Genomic DNA, 21266 nt, shown 5'->3' on the forward strand with positions numbered 1-21266 from the left:
GATTATGTGACGATTGTTTTCTTTTGCTTAGATTTTTTATGGAAAATAAAAAAGTAATGTAAGATATATAGTAAATGATAACAACAACAACAAAAAAATCATAAAAATCAAAATAGCGGAAAGCTTTTAAAAATAAATTTCAAAGAAAAAAAATAACACTTGGGCTTTAAGATATGAACTGCTGTTGAAATGGTAATTCGTGTAATTTCTGACGGATAGAACGTATTACATAAGTCATTGACGCTTACCAATTATTTAACAATTCTTTAATTGTAATCTGTGACTTGAAATTGAAAATTTATAGTAAATTTAAAGTAAAAAAAAAAGGTCGAAGAAGTGTTAATTTGTATGTATATAATTTATATATGTTGTATTAATACCCTATTCAGATTTCATTACTATACAAAGTAATAAAAACATTATAAACCTAATGGGGTTTGTTGTTGTTGCTGTTGTTTTATTAAATGGTCAATTATGTTGCTCATTGTGTAATAGTGTAATAGTGTAATTTGTTGGTACCTAAACTGTTTTAAAAATAAAGATTTTTCTTTTTTGCAAAGCACTGAATATGAAAATCCGGCTCTTTTTAATGGAAATACTAGATAACTTTTTTTATGACAAACGAGTCAATGGTTCATTATACGTCCCTTTCGGTACATTTATATTGCATTATTATCAAATACTAATAAAATATTGGAATGTTCATTATCAATTTGTTTGTTTAACTATCTATTTAAAGGTTGCACTTACGGTTATTCCTAAAGAAAAGATAGTACAAAATTATGAATACTTTAGATAAATCTTACCGACTTATGTAATAAAATGTGTCTTTATACCGCGTGGACGTCTAAAGCGGAAAATTGCATATGCTACAGTTTCTTATGATTGGGTCCGTTTATACTAGTAACACATTTCGCCATTAACCGCACAGTTCTCAATATCAAGACAATTAATTGTAATTCCTTCGTGACACGATGTGTCTTTAATTCTGTTTTAAGAAAGAAGAGGACACGTTATCAACTTAAATCATAATGTTAACAGCAATATCCTATCACAGCGGCATTTAGTGGAATTCGTTTGTGAATAGTAGATGAAAAGAAAACTCATTAAAACATAACGTTAACAGAATATCCTATAACAGCGGCAATTTGTATTAAGTGAAATTCGTTTGTGAAAAGTAGATGAAAAGAAAACTCATTAAAACATCACGTTAACAGCAATATCCTTTAACAGCGGCATTTAGTGGAATTTGTTTGTGAATAGTAGATGAAAAGAAAACTCGTTAAAACAGCCATAAAAAGGTATCAATATTCCGTTTCTTTTAAATATCTAAGAATGTTCCGCAGACATTATGTCTTAGAATAAATTATTACTTCTAAGGTATTGTCGACGTATTAACATGTGCTCTTTTGTTAACAAATGAGCCGCGTCATGACAAAACCAACATAATGCGTTTGCGACCAGCACGGATCCAGACCAGCCTGCGAATCCGCGCAGTCTGATCAGGATCTAGCTGTTCGCTATCAGTTTTAGTTCTTATTATAGGGTTGGTAAGCGAACAGCATGGATCCTGATCAGACTGCATGGATGCGTAGGCTGGTCTGGATCCATGCTGGTCGCAAACGCATTATGTTGGTTTTGTCGTGACGCGGATCAAATCTGTTGTGGTGAAATTCTTATTGTATACAGGTCAAGGATCTGTGCATACATAAATGGTCATGTGGCAAATGCATCGATGCATATATATGTATTATATATGTATAATATACCGTTGGAGATATTATTAAATTTTCTAACCAACAGTCTATTTTTGCACGATTTGCACGTGCAATAAAATTTAGCAAGTCATTTAAATACACGTGATTTTGTGTACTGGTTTTAAACATGGATGAGTTGCATTGTAATTTAAGAGAGGAGCAAAAGTCTTATTGCAAACTCCGTGGGTTATTTGGTAAATACACGTCAGAAAATAAAAACGGTAAATAAAAATAGGCCAATATTTTCAATAAACTAGTTCTTTTGCAAAACTGTATTCAATATTTTATTTTCAGTTGGACATACTGGATACATTAAATATAACATGAAAACAAATGTTTGTTTCAGTTGATTTCAATATTTCCAATCTCCTAAACGATTACTTTAAGGAGAAGCATATATGACGTCATCCAATCTTTGTAACTAAGAACTTTCGTGTAAACGTCGGGGAAACCGTCCTGCCTACACGTGTAATGACCAAATGACGTAATACCAACAAAGTAGTAAATACCGCCACGTGTGCAGACCAATGGTCCTCCTGAGTCACCCTGAATACAAAATAAACATTCCTGATTATAAAATAAGCATTCATGAATATATTATACAAATATCTGAATGCAAAATAGACATACCCCAAAACCAAATGAACATGTCTAAATACAAAATAAGCATTGTTCAATACAAAACAATAAACATTCCTGGGTGCAAACAAACCATTCTAGACTATGTAATAAAGAGACCCGAATTCAAAAATGACCATACCTGAAATAAAATAGTCATTCTTGTATTCAGAATAATAAACATTCTAGAGTACCTTAATAGAGATCTACAAAGTCATAAATAGTCATGAATATAACACAAACTAGGTGCAAAATACAATTCTCAAATATATAATAAACCTTCCTCAAAGCAAAATAAACATAAATCAATACCAAAATGAAAATATCCGAATACAAAGTTGACATACCTGGATACAAAAATAAGCATTTCTAAATACATTATTATAAACATTCCTAGGTACAAAATATATATTCGCGAATATATATATTTATTTAATTTTACCCATGAAATATGGTGCTATATCAGTCAAATATATTTCATATTTTTTTTAAATAAATATGAAATATAAATATGAAAGTGGGCGGAGTCATAACTCCTATTTATTTTAAGGGACTTCTTTCGCCATTTTGTTTGAAAAATCTGATAAATACAAACAACTTTTTGTTGAATTTCGTGCTGAAAACCATCTAGAATGATAGAAAATGGTCTAACTAAGAAAATTAATCCGAACACCAATATCTTTAATTCAGTCATTAACGCTGTACAGACGTTTTTATAGTTGTTTACGTGACGTCACAATGTAGCGCTAAATATCGCTAAATAATAAGACAATAATTATATCACTGCGCGCTGTACAATTGCAGTTGCGTAGCAAGCAAGGGGGTTCGTAACCATTTTTCTTTGATAATGAAATTAAATAAAAAGGTTATTTTTTCGTTTTTCGTGAAATATGGTATATATTTTCACTCAACATGATAAAATGCCCGGCTCGTGAAAATATGTGGCATTTTATCATGTTTCAAATACAATTTTTTATATCCTCTTAATATAATAACCATATCCGAATACAAAATGCTATATACCTGAAATAAAATATAATTTTTGTATACAAAATAATAAATATTCTAGAATACCTAAAAACAAAGTTATAAACATTTCTGAAGAATAACACAAATATTACCTGAATACACAATAATTAACATTCCTCATAAGAAAAGAAAACTTTTGCGAGCACAAAAAAAACGTTCTTGAATATGTTTAAAAGAAATTCTGAATACAAATTTAAAATATATATTATTGAATGTAAAATAAACATATCTGAACATAAATTAGATATATTCGAATAGAAAATAAACATTCTTGAATACACAAAATAAACATTTCTAAACACAAAATAAACATCTTGGAATAAAAAGAATATTCCCGAAAACAAATTATTTTCAAAATAAAAAATAAACATAAAAAGATTATCTGAATCCAAAACAAACATTCCCGAAAATACAAAATTAACATGCCTGAAAAACAAATAATCATACTTTACGATGTAAGTAAACTTTATTGCAATATAAACATTATTATCTGAATATAAAAAAGACATATTTTAATGCAAAAATAGAATGCCAAAATGCAAAACAATATCAGTAAATTAATATAAAATACATGTATGCATTTATAGCAATATAGTTTTGAGTATATATTTGTTATCAATCGGTGTGATAACTTTAAGTAAGTAAGTAAGTGAGTGAGTGAGTGATAGACAGGACTGATTTTGAAAATTTGTCTCCCTATAAGATGCTAGAGGCATTTTGTAGTACAAGTAGTATCTTGGTGTATTTCACCTATTTAATGTATGCTGAATCCGCTAAAGGTGGATACCAAATTGAAAAACTTGATCTTGACCATTGAAATGGCCATTTAAAATGACCACTAAAATGGCCGCCAAATTTCTTTATCATAAATGGATGATATATCAAATAAAACTTTTGAGGAAAGGAAAAGCCTGAAATTTGTTACAAAGCATGTTAAGGTAAAAACAAATTAGACACCAAAACAGAATTAAAAAAAACAATCCAATATTGCCGAAAAATCCAAGATGGCGGACATTTTTTTATAGGCCATTATAATAGTAATACAGAAGTACTATTAAAGAAAGTACTGGAAATTTTAAGGCATTTAAACATAAGAGACCTATATTTAGGGTTTACGAAGCGAAAACTATACTCTTCCCTGCCCTATCTGCTAGAAATAGAGCTTTCATGTATTTTATCTGTCACTCTATGCAAGCATATAGATTCCTACTTATCACAGCGTGCGTATGTGTGAGGGGGCATGCAAATTAATTTGAGTACTCTTGGGTTTTGGTGTTCGTTTTTCTATTAACGGCCCTCGTCGCAGTTCTATTGTTGTCAGTTCTTCTGTTATTGGTCGTGATCTTCGTTCTTCTGTAATCGGTCCTGGTCTCAGTTGTCAGATGTTCTGTTACCGGTTCTCGTCTCTGTTTTTCTGTTATTGGTCGTCGTCTTCGTTCTTCTGTTATCGATTCTCGTCTTTGTTCTTCTCCGTTCTTCTGTCATTGGTTCTCGTCTATGTTATTCTGTTATCGGTCCCGTCTCTGTTTTTGGACCCTGTCTTGTTTTCTGTTAACGGTCCTCGTCTCTGTTCGCTTCTTGTCAGTTCTTCTGTAATCGGTCACTGTCTCTGTTCTTCTGTTATCGGTCCCTGCCTGTGCTGGCTTGTTGTCAGTTCTTCTGTAATCGGTCCACGTCTCTGTTCTTCTGTTATCGGTCCCTGTCTCTGTTCGCTTGTTGTCAGTTCTGCTGTTATCGGTCCCTGTCTCTGTTATTCTGTTATCGGTTCCTGTCTCTGTTCTCCTGTTATCGGTCCCAGTCCTGTTCTTCTGTTACCGGTCCTCGTCTTTGTTCGTTTGTTGTCAGTTCTTGTCTCCGTTCTTCCTTTTTTTAACGGTCGTAGTCTTCGGTCTTGTACTTTCGGTACTTGTTTCCTGATCCTTTAAGGTCTTCTCTTGTAACTATCGTTGACGTCATTCTGTGTCGATGTCCTGGTTTTGTCAGTCTTGTAGTCATTTATTCGTTCAGTGGAGTAGCGGGGGATCGAACTCACGACCCCATGATTTGTAGGCACACAGTGTTACCACTGCACCATGGCGCCCGCTCTGAATAAGAACCATTTTTGAAAGTCCTTTATACATTAAATACAATTTCAATGGCTAACAAAGGATGTATTACAATTATATTTTAACACCTCTACTATGTAGCCAACCCACGTGACTTTTATATATGGTCAAAGAAAATATTACTCGATTTATTACAAGTAATATTTTTATGGATAACTTTGCTGTTACTTTAAGATATCCAGGCAATTTATTGGAGGATACCCTGAATTCTAATGTATATCAAATTATGTATAATTTTCGCAAAACCGTGACTGAATTCCAAAATTTTCGAGACCTGCCATGGTATAGCAAGCACACGTAGCAATCTCCCGGTTTCAAACATTTTATGACTCGATGAAAATATGGTGTTGTTATTGTTGCTGTTGTTGTTTTTTTTAACTTTCAATTTCAAATTAAATTGTCACTTATTTTTAAACAAGATGGTAAACATTTGTTGTTTTCTGTATTTTTGTTAAGAATGTGATAAAGTATACACTTCTAAGTTTAAGATGACTTTTTAATATTATCGATTATCCGTCGTATACCTTAATGCAGTTATAATTGAATCTAAAAAATTAATTATGCAGATAATATTTTCGGCAGAAAACAACAAATACAAACAAAACAACACACAATAAACTTACATATATGCTGAAAAACGGCTCTTTATTAATTTCAACATTTCAGCAAGTGACACATTTTATAAAAGAATGGGACAGAAATGTTGTTGTAACCATTTAAAAAGTAGGATATTTTTTTACCTAGTTTGCTCAACACTCAATCAACACATTTTTGTATATAAACCTGACGTACAGAAAATAGACAGAAAACAACTTTCATTGATTGAGATAGAGTCAAGATGTCGTAGACATTTGGGTTACAAAAGGAGTTTTTGATCCCGATAATGTTTTGAGTAGGATAAACATAACAAGCTTATATTCTTAAAATTTTGTACCCTTAATTTATTCTTTAAAATACGTGCAATTATGTAATTATTATGTCTTTAGTTAGTTTCTGGAGAAAAGGCTTAACAAAGGTGGTATCTTTTATTTTATGATAAATTTTATAATGTGTACTTTAAAAAGATTTTGTGGTGATTTTGCACTTAATCCCGCTTTTGCATGTTGGAACAACAATATATTTGTTTGTATACACAGCCTAATTGCTTTTTTTGTATAGTCTTATTTTATTGACCTGTCAATTATGAAAACATTACAGCACTCATTGAAATATAAGATTCCACTTCGATTTCGTCAGTAAAGTTTACGACAATTAATATGGAGTATATAGAGGATATTTGTTTGTTTGTGTGTAAGATGAAATTTCATCGAGTGGGCTTTAGAAACAGTATTCCCACTGTGGCGATGATATTTTTCATTATATTAAAAAATATGAATGATTGCTTATTTTAATAATAAAAACAAACAATTTTAGTAGGAGAAAAAGTCCAACCATCCATCCATATTTCTGTTTCTTACTGCGAATTTATATTAGACCTGGCTCTGTTAAATATAAGCGGCGGCTATTCTTAAAAGTTGTGTATTTCACGGGAGGAAAATAATTGTGTTTGATTCAGAGGGATATCATTTGGATTTGTTACTCATACACCATTTTAAAAGAAAGAAAACTTATTTGTGGATTGAAACAGACAATAAATAAACGTTGACAGATGTGTAAACTTTCAGAAAATGGCTAGGAAATTGGAAACTTGGAATTGTTGAAAGGCTGTCGTATGAAGGCTGGGTTGTTTACTTATTCTTCGGGCTGATGGCTGTCATTGCTTAAGCATACGGCAGTTATTGCTCGTAGGAAACTTAAATATGCCCAAATGTCATCAAGAGCAGTTTTGCATGTGGAAGGAATGTATTTTTCAGACTGTAAAAATGAAACAAAAAAATTAAGAGACGATATTATTTGCTGATTTGTAATTTGGATGAATAGAAGTAAGTTTTCTTCTCTTTATTACTTTTGACATTTAAGTTATTTATCAATTTCAGCTTTGCTTTTCACTAAACAGCCTGACATTGTCAGAATTGTCAGAAAAATAAAATTGAGATACCACATGGGGAAAATCTTAAGAAAGTAGTTTCGTCATTGAAAAGTGTGAAATTATATTTTGATAATTTTCACTGTGAAATTATCAAATATAATTTTCACGGATAAATCAGTAATCCACTGAAAAGCATAAAATAAAAAACTATAAAACTAATATTATTGAAAGTCATATCTGCTAAAAATATAAACGTCGCTACTTCCTCAGTAGCACAGCCGGTTAAGTGATTGACTGATGTGTGAGAGGTCTATGGTCCGATTCCCACTCTTGCCTTTTTTAATACCTGTTTTTTTTGTTGTTGTTGGTTTTTTTTTGGGGGGGGGGGGGCGGGGGTTTGCAGTATCTATTTTAAAACACATTTTGTCTCGGTTTGTGTTGTGTTTATCATTGAAACTTTATGGCATTGAAATGACATTTTTTGACATTTCAATATAATTTTTTGATTTTTAAATATAAATTTTAAACCATAAATACCATAATTAGTGCAAAATATATGAAAACAAAATGAACGACTTAAAACAATCATAGCTACAAATAATGTTGAATATTACGGAACACCTGAAGTGACATTTTCCACATTGTCTCCCTGAATAAAATTCGTTTTTAAAAGATAAAAATTCCCAATTAGAAATAGTATTTCGTTTTAACGAAATATAAAATCTTAATTACGAAATATTGATTCGTTATTACGAAATATTATTTCGTAATTACGAAATATTAATTCGTTATTACGAAATATTATTTCGTAATTACGAAATATTACTTTGTTTTTACGAAATATTTATTCTTTGGTAATATTTATAAAGAAGGATTTGAAACTAAGTTTTTTGTTAAATATAAGTCAAGTAAACAAAACATAAAAAGTGATTTTTTTCAATCTAAGTCTTATACATTAACGTGCTAGTAAAACAGTACTGTATATAACTGTTAATTGGGCCATTAGGCTTATAATCGTTATATTTGGCGGTCAATCTCATTCAAAGCAGATCATATTGATTTTGACAAGAATAATTAATTGCATCATATTGTATCATAGTTTTAATGACCTATTTTAGTATCTTTCTCTTTCATTGTCTTATGTATCATAGTAAAACATAAAAACACGTTCCCTGTTGTCACAATATGAAACCCCGGATAAAAAAGGAACCAATGAACGAGCATCGGAATATGATATTTCTGTCGCTTTCCCTTTCTCTGCCGTCACAATAAGTAAACCCCAGCAAAAATGAGCCAATCAATGGACATGCTCTGAAGTGCGGGTAACTAATACCTGCACTCCAGTTATTAACGCACTGTGCATGTGTATGTATACGATTTAAACACACATTTTCAACAGAAAGGTCCCCAAACTATGATACAAATAACATGTTATTTTCTTTGAGTATACTGGTTAATAAGTTATTCATTATCATACCTCATCATGTATGCCTAATGTGACGTCACAAAGTTTTCAATATTCCACAGGGGCGAGTAATCTTTATAGATGATATAGTTCTCTCCCCTTGCAGCTCTGTTCATGTAAGCGATTACTTACTATTTTAAAATGTAGTCTGGATTACCTGCCCTTTTCTCTCGTTCAATAGTACTAAAGTTTATAGTAAGACGGGAACCACACTATATTAAGATGTTGGTTCGGTAAAATAAAAAAATAACACATGTATCTCATGGTTATAGTGCATATAATCAACCCAAATCAGAAAAAAAAAACACCTGAGGCGAAAGGCGTGGGTTGCTAATACTGAGAGAAATGTGCATTTAATGTTTGTTGTGTAATTGTTCAATATTTGTGTCATCTATCGTTATAAGCAGTGGTTCATTGAACCATTTTTGGCGCATTAGCATCTGCAAAGCACAAGTTGCCCACAGGACGACGAATTCAAGAGATAAGAGTGACTTCTGCAGACACATAAGGATCTCAAAATTCAGGATCGTTGAAATATATGTGAATTTCCGCAAATCCAGATATTCAGATCCAGTTCATCACAGGGTAAGTTTTTAGCATTTTAAACATTTATATAAAATTAAATGGTGTTTTAAGAAAATCGATGTGGTTTTATGCAGTTTTCGTCGACAAAATGGCCTTGATCCGTCGAAGCTTCGCCACATTTCGCATGTTTTCGGCCTTTATCGTCAAACTTCGAATAAAACTGAATAGAAAACTGTTACTGGTTATCGGCCAAGTGCCTCACTTTGAAAACAATCGTAACAACTCAGTCATACTTAGCATAATGAGTTATTACAGACGCCTGAGGTGTTCCGAATGTTTGAACGTTTCCCGTTACTAACGAGTATTCGGTGATGCTTTGATTTAAGGGAAGACATTAACACGCATCGTTGTGACGTCACAGAAGAAGTTGACGTTACTCATTACTCATAGCAACGTCATATTGCGTCCGGAAAATTACACAAACTGTTAATTAATGGTTAAATAATGGATAATTAATGGATAGTGAAAATCCAGGCTGTTGTGTTTGGCTCATAAGTTTAAAGAAATCCTGCAACGAAAGGGTGAGTGGAATTAAAGAATTGAAACATTCAATTAAAATGTTTAAATTAGAGTTCTTTGTGAATAAATTAGGCAAAAGGAATTACAAAATATTTCAAGGAAATTAAACTTGTGAAATGTACTGTGATTTTAAGAAAAAAAAAGGTTCAAGATTCATGTAATAATTAACATGTTATATGCGATTAATAACTAGTTGGCAGAATTTATCACCATATTTCTTCTCCGTGACTAACGCAGTAAGGGCTGCTTTTGAATATTTTGACATCTTTTAGATAATTTACGCGGCTTGTAAATGCCGTTTGCAATTTGTGAATTATTTTCTTTGTCCCTTCACAATATTTTAATTTCAATTTTTTTTAACTCTTTATAAAAATTATCATGAATCTGGAGATGATGTTGACAATGATGATAATGATAATAATAATAATAATAATAATAATAATAATAATAATGATAATAATAATGATAATAATAATAATAATAATAATAATAATAATAATAATAATAATAATAATAATAATAATGATAATAATAATGATAATGATAATAGTAATAGTACTAGTAATGGTGACGATGACGATGATGATGATGATTATTATTTTTATATCATTATTACGTTCATGATAAATAGATCCGATAATTAATGATCAAATAATAAATGAAAAGATAACTATAAGATTACAGTGATTGTTAAAGGTCCATATTTAAGCAGTACCGTTAATTTTCAAGAGAAATAATGAGATCTTCTTAAATTTTAAAGTAGCCATATAATTAACTGCTTGCGGTTACAGAGTATCCAGAAAGAAAATAATTTACTTTTTAAATTTGAAAGTAGCTAGATATTTAACTGCTTGCAGTTACAGAAACTTTCAAATAAGAAAATGATTAACTTCTTAAATTTAAAATTAGCCGACTACAGACTTTACCCATGTGATCGTTGTATACCAAGATTAGTCGGCACAATCGTCTTCACTATTTGTTATTCAGTCAGTCAAAAGTGAACGATATACCAGTCTATCTAAGACATCAACATGATTTTACTAGTAACGAACATTGACTCTTTTACAGTTTGCAAGATTTCGAAATCGCTTGCGCCAAAGATATTATGCAAGAAGAGGCAAGACTCTTGACCCAGAAACCCTGTTAAATGAAACAGGAAATGCCGACATGGTCGTCTGTAAGATTGCCAGCAAGTCAAACAAAGTTGTTCCTCAAAACCTGTCATCTAAGAATGGTATTTTAACTTAATTGTACATTATGTTTTCTAAAACAATTATTGCTGCAATATTCTCACACATTTTAGTGCAGTTATGTTTTTCCACAAGAATTATGAAGCACTTGGTATTGTGTGAATCAGCCTACTAATGTACAATAAAGACATTTAAAAAAGGACAAAAAATGGCAATACAATTTTTTTTTAACTTAATACTAGAACTTCAAAAACCTTTACCATATAAGGCATATATAAATACCGGAGAATAAGTTTAAGGATCATTTTCGCATCTTTGGTATTGATTTTACTAATTCTATTAATATACGAATAAAAATGAAGCAACAGATTAACTTTAAAATCTAGCATAAATATCTGAAAAGTGAAAACAAATTCCTTTTCCAGACGATGCTGTTGATACATAAAATACAACAGTGATAGAGATCACAGCAGACGACAATATCACAGCAGACGAACAAACTTGGTAAATACAGTCATGTATACATTGTTACAATTTTTATCATTTCATTTCATATCTTAAATATCACCCCCCCCCCCCCCCCCCCAAAAAAAGAAAGAAAAACAAGATCATTCAAAATTTGGTCACATCGCCGGAAAATTCGATTTTTAACTCATAATAGCTACAATAAAGACTATATGAGCCGTGTCACGACAAAACCAACATAATGGGTTTGCGACTACCATGGATCCAGACCAGCCTGATCAGGATCCATGCTGTTCGCTTACAGACCCTATAACAAGTAAAGAAACTGATGCCGAACAGCATGGATCCTGATCAGACTGCGCGGATGCGCAGGCTGGTCTGGATACATGCTGGTCTCAAACCCATTATGTTGATTTTTTCGTCACGCGGCTCAGCATTTTGTTAAATGTTGCATTCGTTACCGATAATGTACATGTACTTTAAATAAAATTAATCATCACATTCATAACTGATACTATGTACGAAAACAAGAACAATATCTCCTATTAAAGGCATATCAAGCCAGAAAATGTTACATCTTTTAAAGTACTAACTTGCCTTATTCTGAGAGTCATCCTTTGCAGTTTTGCTTTTTGTACTCGTATAAGTCATTATTTTGTAAGAAAGTCAAAATTCCACTTTGTTTTCATTTTGCTACATTTGTAGCAAATTATTTCACTTCCGGTAATACTCTCTATGTATTAAGCATCTTACAAGATCTAAAACTAGTATTACAACATAATATAATCGTGTTCTTTTTCTACAGAAGAAATTATTTATTTATTTCTGAGACATAGTGTGCCTTTAAGTAATGTTGTATTGTTGGACACTATGTCTAAATCACATTAAATAAAGCGTAACGATATTAAAAATCGTTTCCCCCTTTTCTAGTTGCAGAATACGTGACATGTATCATAGACAAGGCAGCCGACACCCTGAGACAGGAGTTACCTAGCAACACAACGACCGTAACAGTGAGACCAGCAGACGACAACATTTCACTGTCCTCTAGTATCATCAGCCGTAAGTAATTTGGTTGATGCATAAATCAATTGTAACAATGTCCGTGCTGGGAGGGGTGTGGGAAGTGAGCCTATTTATTACATTTTGCCTGTCACCGCACTGCCAGTTTAATGCAGTAGTTATGATTTTGAGCCAAGTTGACCGAAAATATGTCAAAGACATGGCGACGGGCGGCTTTTACCTTCTGTCGGGGCATATGCAAAGGCTTGAAAATCTTAAAAGTCTCCGCTGTTCTACTAACATGTACTTAAGCCGTTGAAGAACGTGTCGAGTGCACGATACATACAATGTTTTTATATGTTTAATGTACATCACATTTTCTACAGTTACTTGTACATGTGACATGGATCCCTTTACAAAACTTCATTGATAAATACAGAATTAGGCTAGTTCTTAGATTATTTCTACGAGGGCTCATTCATGTTTAGAAACCATTAGTGTAAGGAGCAGATAATCCAGTCTCAAATCTGACGTGGTATTTCTTGGCAATTAATTATAATTATGACATAATTATTTTGACAGGAATTGCTGATATGGTTGTCACGGAGAGTCTGTCAAATATTGTGATAGATGCCGACATTAACCAATCTGCAACAAGAGCTCCTAGAACTATCAAAGAATATAAGGGTAAGAATTTTTGTTTAAAGGGACTCCACTGCGGTTTTCTGACATGACGGGACTGGAAATAAATTTTTGAGATTAATGTTCCTTTTGCTGTTTACAAGTATTGAGCAATAATTCGTGTGCAAAATTTCACATTATTTGCTCATACCGTTTTTCTTGAATAATTATTTTACTTGTGAAAAATGACCAAAATCGAAAAGCATTGCACTCAAATTTGGGTAAGAAAAGCAAAGAAATACGACTTTCTATTTATTTCTAGGTACATTTCTTAACTATCTTTTGCATATTTTATTGTTTTAAATGCCAAAGTTGATCTTTGAAAGAAATTCAAAGTTCATGCTTTCGGCATTTGTACCAGAAGAGTTCCTTTAATATTTTATGACAAATCCTTGACCAAATAATATTTATCAGTACAATACTTAGTTCAAACGAAAAAGATAACTTCGAAATTGTCATATTATATGAAACAATATAGGTATAGAGTCGACCAAGAGAATTTTTTTTCAGGCTATGATTTTAATAAATGCTATGTATAACACTTCAGTGTGTAATTTACAAAAGTTATTGATACATTGAATTTTACAGAAGCATTTGGCATAACCGGATATGACGTCATTGATGACGGCCTTCCACCCGTAAGCGTGTAAGGTAAGATTCAGAAAATTAATATTATTTATAGTAAATCCAATGTTGAAATAGTTTGACATGTTAAAAGTTAAAGTAAGGACACTGCGTTATGCCTTCTGCAATATTATTTAAAATATATTAAACGAAACCTTACTAATGTCAGAGGCTGAATTTAAACGTCGTTCTTTGTACATGTATGCCCACTGTCGTAACCATGGTGAATTAAATAAGTATTCTATCCTCGCTCTAAAGATCAAGTGATATAATTATATTTAAACTACTCGGTAACGATAACAATCTGAGTATGCCTCAAAATATACAAAATTAAATTTATAATTTATTCTGATTGTTTCTTTTGAGCAATAAGCCCTTTGTTACTACATGCTCATTCAGTTTTTTCCCTAAATTTCAGAGTACAAGAAGAGGAAAGAAACAACGCGTGTGGTTTTTGATTGTTTGTTTTTGTTTGTTTACTTGTTTTGTTGTTGTTTGTTATTTGTGTTTTAATTTTCCTTCGTACTGTTGTGTGAGTGTGTGTGTCCTTTTTTGTCATTTTTGTGTGTTATGTTTTGTTTTTGTTTTGCTTTGCTTTGCTTTGCTTGTTTGTTTTTCATGTTTTTCGTTAGTGTACATGTTCTGCTTAAGCATCGAATTAATTTCTTATATATTATTGTCATAAAAATGTTTCTGAATTTTATTTTCACTAATAAAGTCCATTGAAACATACTCTTGTGCATTATTTGCGTCCCTGGATAGAACAGTAAGAAATAATATTAGTTTGCTGTAAAAATTATAAATAGCTTTATGTTCATGATTCTTCACTTTCAATAAAAAATATTTGTGACTGTGAGTGAAAATATATCAAATACACTTGTGGAATCTTGAAGAGATGTTTATCTTTATAATCAGTCTGATCAGGATACATGCTGTTCGCTTACAAACCCTATAACAAGTAGAGAAACTGATAGCGAACAGCATGGATCCTGATCAGACTGCGCGGATGCCGTGACGCGGCTCCTATATACAAATGGGCAAATATATACAGAAAAGTCAGGAGGCTAGATTCAGATTCTGATTTTGTTAAAAAAAAACTTTGAATTAATTTAAGTTTGAATATAGACATCAACTCCAGTTTCATTTTCAAAATGTATTTTTTTATTTGAAAAATATACAACGTTTCAACTCAAAAGTCTTCATCATGTTTAAATCTTTGAAAAATTGAAAACTTACTTTGTGATTGACCTAGTAATTGCTCTTTCACACATGGTGTTATAGTGCATATCTGGATCAGCGGAAATTCACATATATTTTACGATGCCTCAATTTTGATATCAATATGGGGTTCACCCTACCCCCCTCCCCCCGATCCCCGTGTTCTCGCGTGCGAGTGCGGTGCCATTTGACAGTTATGTTTTGATAATAAAAAAACCTGGGTCAGCTATTTTTATACGGTGCCATGAGCAATATGTATTGAAATGACATGCAACAACGGCCCATGTTTGCGTGATTATATCCGACGATGCATTTTCATCTCCGTTAATGCACACATGCGTGGGCTTATTTATTCAAGAATAATAGCGTTCTATACATTGTTGCAATTAATTTCACGACATAAGAGATTGATAAACTTTTCAATTAAACATGTCTTTGAGAAACGTCAGCTTCTTAGAACCACTTACATTTAATGTAATAAAATAAAAAAAAACCCAAAAAACAATTAAAATAATTTCTAGGGCACTATCTCTCAAGAAAAGTAATGAATTATTTCGCTACAACAGCAAATTTACCCTAAAAAGAAATGTAAAAAATGAAACAAATCATGGCATTCCATGACGCAATCAGTCACATGACATTTTCCTCTTTTATCAAAACTGTTTTTGTTTAATAACTGCACCAATCAGTTTTATGTTGCGTTTGTTTAAATCGTATTTCATGAGAAGGAATACATGTCGGAAACATTGAATTTCTTACATAGAAAATGAACAAACAGGCTTGAGCATTTGTTTTCACAAACTTGATTCTTACGAAATGACGTTTAACTTTTCGTTTATGTGTAGATAAAGAGCTTCTCTGTGCCGTACTTATTTTTGGTTTTACTTTCCGGAAGTGAACTAAATGTTGCGACAGGTACGCAAAAGTCAAAATAGGAAAAAACAAAACAAAACAAAAACAACAACAACAACAAAAAAGAAGCAGTACTAAACAGTGGGAAACATATGTAAGAGTTATTTAAACTTCTGAAAAGTTATTTTAATATCAAAATACTACTGTTGATCAACCAACGGTTTAAGTTCTGGTCCGTCTGCAATTGCTAGATTCAGTCTGTGATTGTGGCCAATAATTTAGCCGCTAGAATTAAAGTATTTGAAAGGCAATCAAAACGTAAAGAAAGGTAAATCCTTGGAGAAAAGTATCCCGAATGTGTTTCAAGACAAAGTGATTTGTGAATTTGGTTTTTTTTTCCGATATCGTTATTGATTGTATGGTTAGCCACTTGCTCTGTCGTTAATTTGAGTATTATAGGTTATATAAAACAAGGTTATTTCTTTAAAATCAAGCATGCGATAGGTTTTTTTGTAGCCATGGAAGATATGTTTTATTGTTCAATTTGCGGGAAAATAAGAATTTTTGACTTGCGAACCATAGCAACATAACGGCTAATTCCATTAGTCTGCGGATAAGCTCTAATTATGAATAATGTGTGAGGTATTCCGAAGTTAAAGGAGCAGTAACATTTTGGTTCACTCGGTCATATAATCGTGCTTTGTGATATTATAGCTATATGGTGTTTACTGTTAGTTTTCGGGACATGGAATAGTAAATAGTAATAGTAAGTTTAAGTAAGGTCTTAGTTTGAAGCGAAGCGGAGCATGCGCATAATTTTTTTTATAGACTGGTTCAAATTATTTTAAGCTTTAAATGAGATTCATTAACTTCAACTTGATACACAAAAAATGGATGCTGCCAGAAATGTAGAGAGGTCTAATAACCTCTCAATTGAGTACGAAATTTACCTGGCAGGTTCCTGAGGTGCCTGTACCAGCACATATTTGATTATCTGTGATGTTGGCATGAACACCCCAACCTGCAGCACAGTCCGAGTTCGAGACAATGTTCACCTTCAAATGATGCAGATGACGATCGTCTGAATCTATACCTGTAATAAATAAATGCTTGATTAAAAAGCAAAAACTGATATTTTTGTATAAAAGTTTAAAGGCCCATTATGCCTAAGATATGCTTTCATTTTTATTTCTCAAAAACTTTTTATTGATGGCGTTTCAAAAGAAATACTTATCTGCCACATAGATAAACTAACGTTTGCTTTCTTAGCTCTATTGGCAATTGGTATTATCATAGTGAATTAGTATTTTGTATGAAAGTCAAAATACTGTTCTATTATCTATTAAACGGTAACTTATAAATTTTATATTCAGTAATTCACTGAATGATACAAAATACGTATGCAAGTCGATTTTTGTGATGATACTATTTTGATGCCCGGGAGTTCAATGAGACCATTATATGCGTCATTGAGAAAAATAAGATGTTGTTGCTAAAATAGAATTATAAGAAAAGCATTGCAAAACATTTTTACTTCGTGTATAACCCCAGCCTGAAACATAGCACTCATCCGTGATTGTCCAGAGTTGAGCCTGTTCCGGAAGGCAAGCGGTGCGAATGTAGTGACCGGAAATATCAACCGGTGTGTCGAGCTGGATAAACGCTACGTCGTCTGCATTGTTGGCGGTCGTGTAACCGGAATGCTTATTACAGAGAAAAAACAACAGAAAATACAAATGGAAAACATGATAAATTGACAATAAATATCAATTAAATATTAAGGTATGATCCACCTAATGCATTATCTCCACTTTGAAGAGTATTAAAATAGGCTAGAATTACTGTCAACTGCATTGTAACTGAGGGGCGTGGGTTCGAGCCCCAGAAGAGGCAATTTTTTTTCTTTATTTTTTTTCTTTGAACATTATTTGTGTCTCTCAGATCACTTTTGAGAAGAAAAAAGTTTAAGATTTTAATCATGAAATTATTATTGGTATTCAATCATAGAATAATCAAAATAATTTTGTCTGTCAAAAATATTTCCGAGAAATATCCGTCCTTGAATTATATTAATCCTTTCTGAGAAATCTCATAACGAAAATGTAAATAGGTTTATCATAGAAAATTTACGCTTTGTAAACATAATTGTAAAAGGCACATTATGCATCAGAATTTCTTATTTTTTATTCTTTAGAAATGTCAGACATGTGTTTAATAATGTTTTAATAATTGATTTAGAGCGTATTAGATGTCAAACAACTGAAGAAAGTTGCGCGGAATGTCCACTAATGTATGGTAAAAGTAAACGTAAACAAAGTAGTATTTTGACTTCCATTCACTATGATTTTACCCAATGCCACCAGAGCAAAAGAAATAAATGATTGTTCATATATGTGGGCAATTGAGTTTTCTTTAACAAGGTACCAAAAATAGAAAGTTTAAGAGAAATAAAAATGATATCATTTCTGAGGCCTAATGGGCCTTTAACATATAATGTATATAGATTTAACCCCTTAAAATCATTTCTTTGACAACTGTATAATTGAGGTCATGATTAAGAATGCACTCTGTAACATGTGTAAGTATTTGAAATATATCGTCCTAGAGTAGACTCCCTCTCACCTTAATTATAACCTTTGCCTTGCGTCTTATTTCATTTCCGGTTTGATAGACAAGATGATGCTCTCCAAGTACTATCTCAAAGTCTCCTTCCGCGTAACTTTAAAAGACGAAAGAAGACAGTACATATGAGCCGCGTCATGACAAAACCAACATAATGGGTTTGCGACCAGCATGGATGCAGACCAGCCTGCGCATCCGCGCAGTCTGAGCAGGATCCGTGCTGTGCGCTTGCCGACCCTATTACAAGTAGAGAAACTGATAGCGTACAGCAAGGATCCTGATCGGACTGCGCGGATGCGCAGGCTGGTCTGGATCCATGCTAGTCGCAAACCCATTATGTTGGTTTTGTCGTGACACGGCTCATATTTTTTTTTACCAAAAAAGATGAATGGTCTTGTCCAGGTTGAAAGATGGACGAGTCTATTTAAGATATTCATGGGGTAGGGTTAAAAATAATACGTATTAAATACAGTCCATATACTGATAACTCGTTTTTATTCATGAGGCACTAATTTTCGTGGTTTTCGTGTATAAGTCAATCCACGAATCTTAGATCCAACGAAATTGCTGTATCATATTATTACATTTTATCTTTTGGAAAGATAAACAACCCACGAAAACAGTCTTTATGACAAAACCACGAAATTTCATGTCCATAAAATTAAATGGATTCACAGTAGCTTGTTTTAAAGTCGATCTGAATATATTTTAGAAGAAATACAAATGTAAAATTACTGTGAAAAATATGATATTGTGAAAAAAGTCTGAAGCTGTAATGTAGAATTTTTTAAGATTTCTTAAAAGCTAAATGTATACAGTATATATCGACTGCCGAGCATTTCTTTCTTAGGTAGGGCTTCGTATAGGCACGTTAAAAGCCCATTATATATTGACCATTATATCTGTAACAATACAGATGCATTTGTTGTCTGCGTAACCTACATTTGAAAATCCACACTAGAGGAACTATCTGATTTTTTGTAGTTTTGTTGTACATGTTAACGACTAACAACAGTATAAACAGAAAAGAAACAAGGATGTCCTCTGTGTTACCTTGATAAACAAAAACAAAAAACTTACGACACAAAACAGTGTGCAGCAGTCACAACAAATTCAGTAGTAACCAGCGTTCCTCCACAGAAGATGTCTCCAAAGCGGTCGACAAGGGCCACCTGCCATGGCCAAGCCCCTTCTAATGCAGCGTCCCCGCCCACTATCCGAAGCAGACGATTTGGTGTTGTCACTCGTGTGATTATTCCACATGTATCATTATCTGAAGTAATACTTAACTTTTGATTATTATTCATTATAATTCAAAAATTTTGAGAACATCAAAAACAACAAACTTATATACGTGTATTCACTTATGTACTTTACGAAGGTTCACACTGCCAGCTCGGAGTGTGTCTTTCTTAGTTTATTTAGTTTATGCACCATATCATCAGTCCTTAAGTAAATAGTGGTAAGTCTAAAATACAAAAAATCAACAAATCCTCACATTAAACAAACAACGTAGCATAATATGTATAACTGCAAACTCGTTATTTTTCGTGACACACTAATTTTCGTGGACATGCCAATCCACGAATTTATTATCAAACGAATTTCATTTTGTCTGCTGTAAGATTACTTTGTATCACATTATTAACATTAATAAACAGTTCACGAATGTATGTACCATCGAAAATGTTCTTTGTGACAAAACCACGATGTTTCATGTCCACGAAATAAAGTGCATTCACAGCACTATTTCTAATTTTTATTTTATAAATATTTTGTATTTTCATTTATTTTACAAAGAGACTTACTTGGACTGGCCGGTTCTGGGTTCGCTGTAGAGGGTTTTGGTTTGCAGCATACACCCTGACTACAACTCAGATCATGCGGCTCTACCCATCCTGTACAAGCTGCTTGCGAGCCAACACACGTGCCGCCTTCACGGATACACATATCATTCAGAACTCTTGCTGACGTCACACAAGTCAGATCTAAGTAGAAATAATCATTATTTAACTCTTACCGCCCGAAAAAAATATCGAATGGACTTGTCCATATTTCAATATGGGCAAAACCATTCGTCAGAGTAGGGGGATTTTCAAAAATGTATATACGACTTTTGGAAAATTTGAAATAGGAAGTCAAGTTACAGAAACAAGAGAATTCGTTGCGAGTATCAAATTGAAGTAAAAATTAGCGAATCTTTTTTTCACGATATTCAGTGCACGTGAATAAAGCGAAAATTAGGTTATCGCAAAAAACAACTGATATACGGTATGCTGACAGACAACCGAACACTGCATACCATGATAATCACGACGGAAATACCGGCTAATCATAATTCGATTGGTGGTATGGATGGAATCAGTTGCAACCAGTGGGCTAATTACAAATACATATTCGTTTTTAACTTAAAAATGCATATTAAATATTTGATCTAGATCTTCAGTAATGTGTCAAAATGTATTTATTGTAAATATATTTTATTGCATAAATACATGACAGATATTATGCAGATGATACGTATATAACAAAAAGCAAATTGAATTGGGAAAAAAAGGTCTAGCA

The 21266-nt window shown here is 32.5% G+C and overlaps 1 protein-coding gene and 1 long non-coding RNA gene across 2 annotated transcripts; one reads left to right on the forward strand and one right to left on the reverse strand.

Annotated features, from left to right (window-relative positions):
* Nucleotides 1-2027: 2027 nt before the first annotated feature.
* LOC132756398 (chymotrypsinogen A-like) lies at nt 2028-20683 on the reverse strand. The gene is made up of 6 exons (XM_060747466.1): nt 20510-20683; nt 19782-19974; nt 18702-18798; nt 17614-17782; nt 17030-17172; nt 2028-2303 (listed from the first exon to the last, which is right to left on the reverse strand). Exons 1-6 carry the CDS (start codon nt 20649-20651, stop codon nt 2127-2129), a joined length of 921 nt encoding a protein of 306 aa, XP_060603449.1. The 5' UTR covers nt 20652-20683; the 3' UTR covers nt 2028-2126.
* On the forward strand, nt 12635-14697 carry LOC132756399 (uncharacterized). Its single transcript, XR_009629323.1, has 4 exons — nt 12635-12764; nt 13287-13391; nt 13974-14036; nt 14428-14697. It is a non-coding gene; the product is annotated as an uncharacterized LOC132756399 (long non-coding RNA).
* Nucleotides 20684-21266: the final 583 nt, after the last annotated feature.

The sequence above is a fragment of the Ruditapes philippinarum genome, unplaced genomic scaffold (genome assembly GCF_026571515.1).
Source record: "Ruditapes philippinarum isolate M1 unplaced genomic scaffold, ASM2657151v2 ctg570_1_1_1_1, whole genome shotgun sequence".
Taxonomy (NCBI): domain Eukaryota; kingdom Metazoa; phylum Mollusca; class Bivalvia; order Venerida; family Veneridae; genus Ruditapes; species Ruditapes philippinarum.

What these genes read in the sequence shown, in the direction of transcription:
- LOC132756398 (XM_060747466.1), bottom strand. Translation starts at nt 20,651, where the DNA reads ATGTGTATCCGTGAAGGCGGCACGTGTGTTGGCTCGCAAGCAGCTTGT. An exon ending in CCCAGAACCGGCCAGTCCAA is followed by an intron (nt 19,975 to 20,509) that starts GTAAGTCTCTTT and finishes GTATTACTTCAG; the next exon opens with ATAATGATACATGTGGAATA. An exon ending in AGGCAAAGGTTATAATTAAG is followed by an intron (nt 17,783 to 18,701) that starts GTGAGAGGGAGT and finishes CTCTGTAATAAG; the next exon opens with CATTCCGGTTACACGACCGC.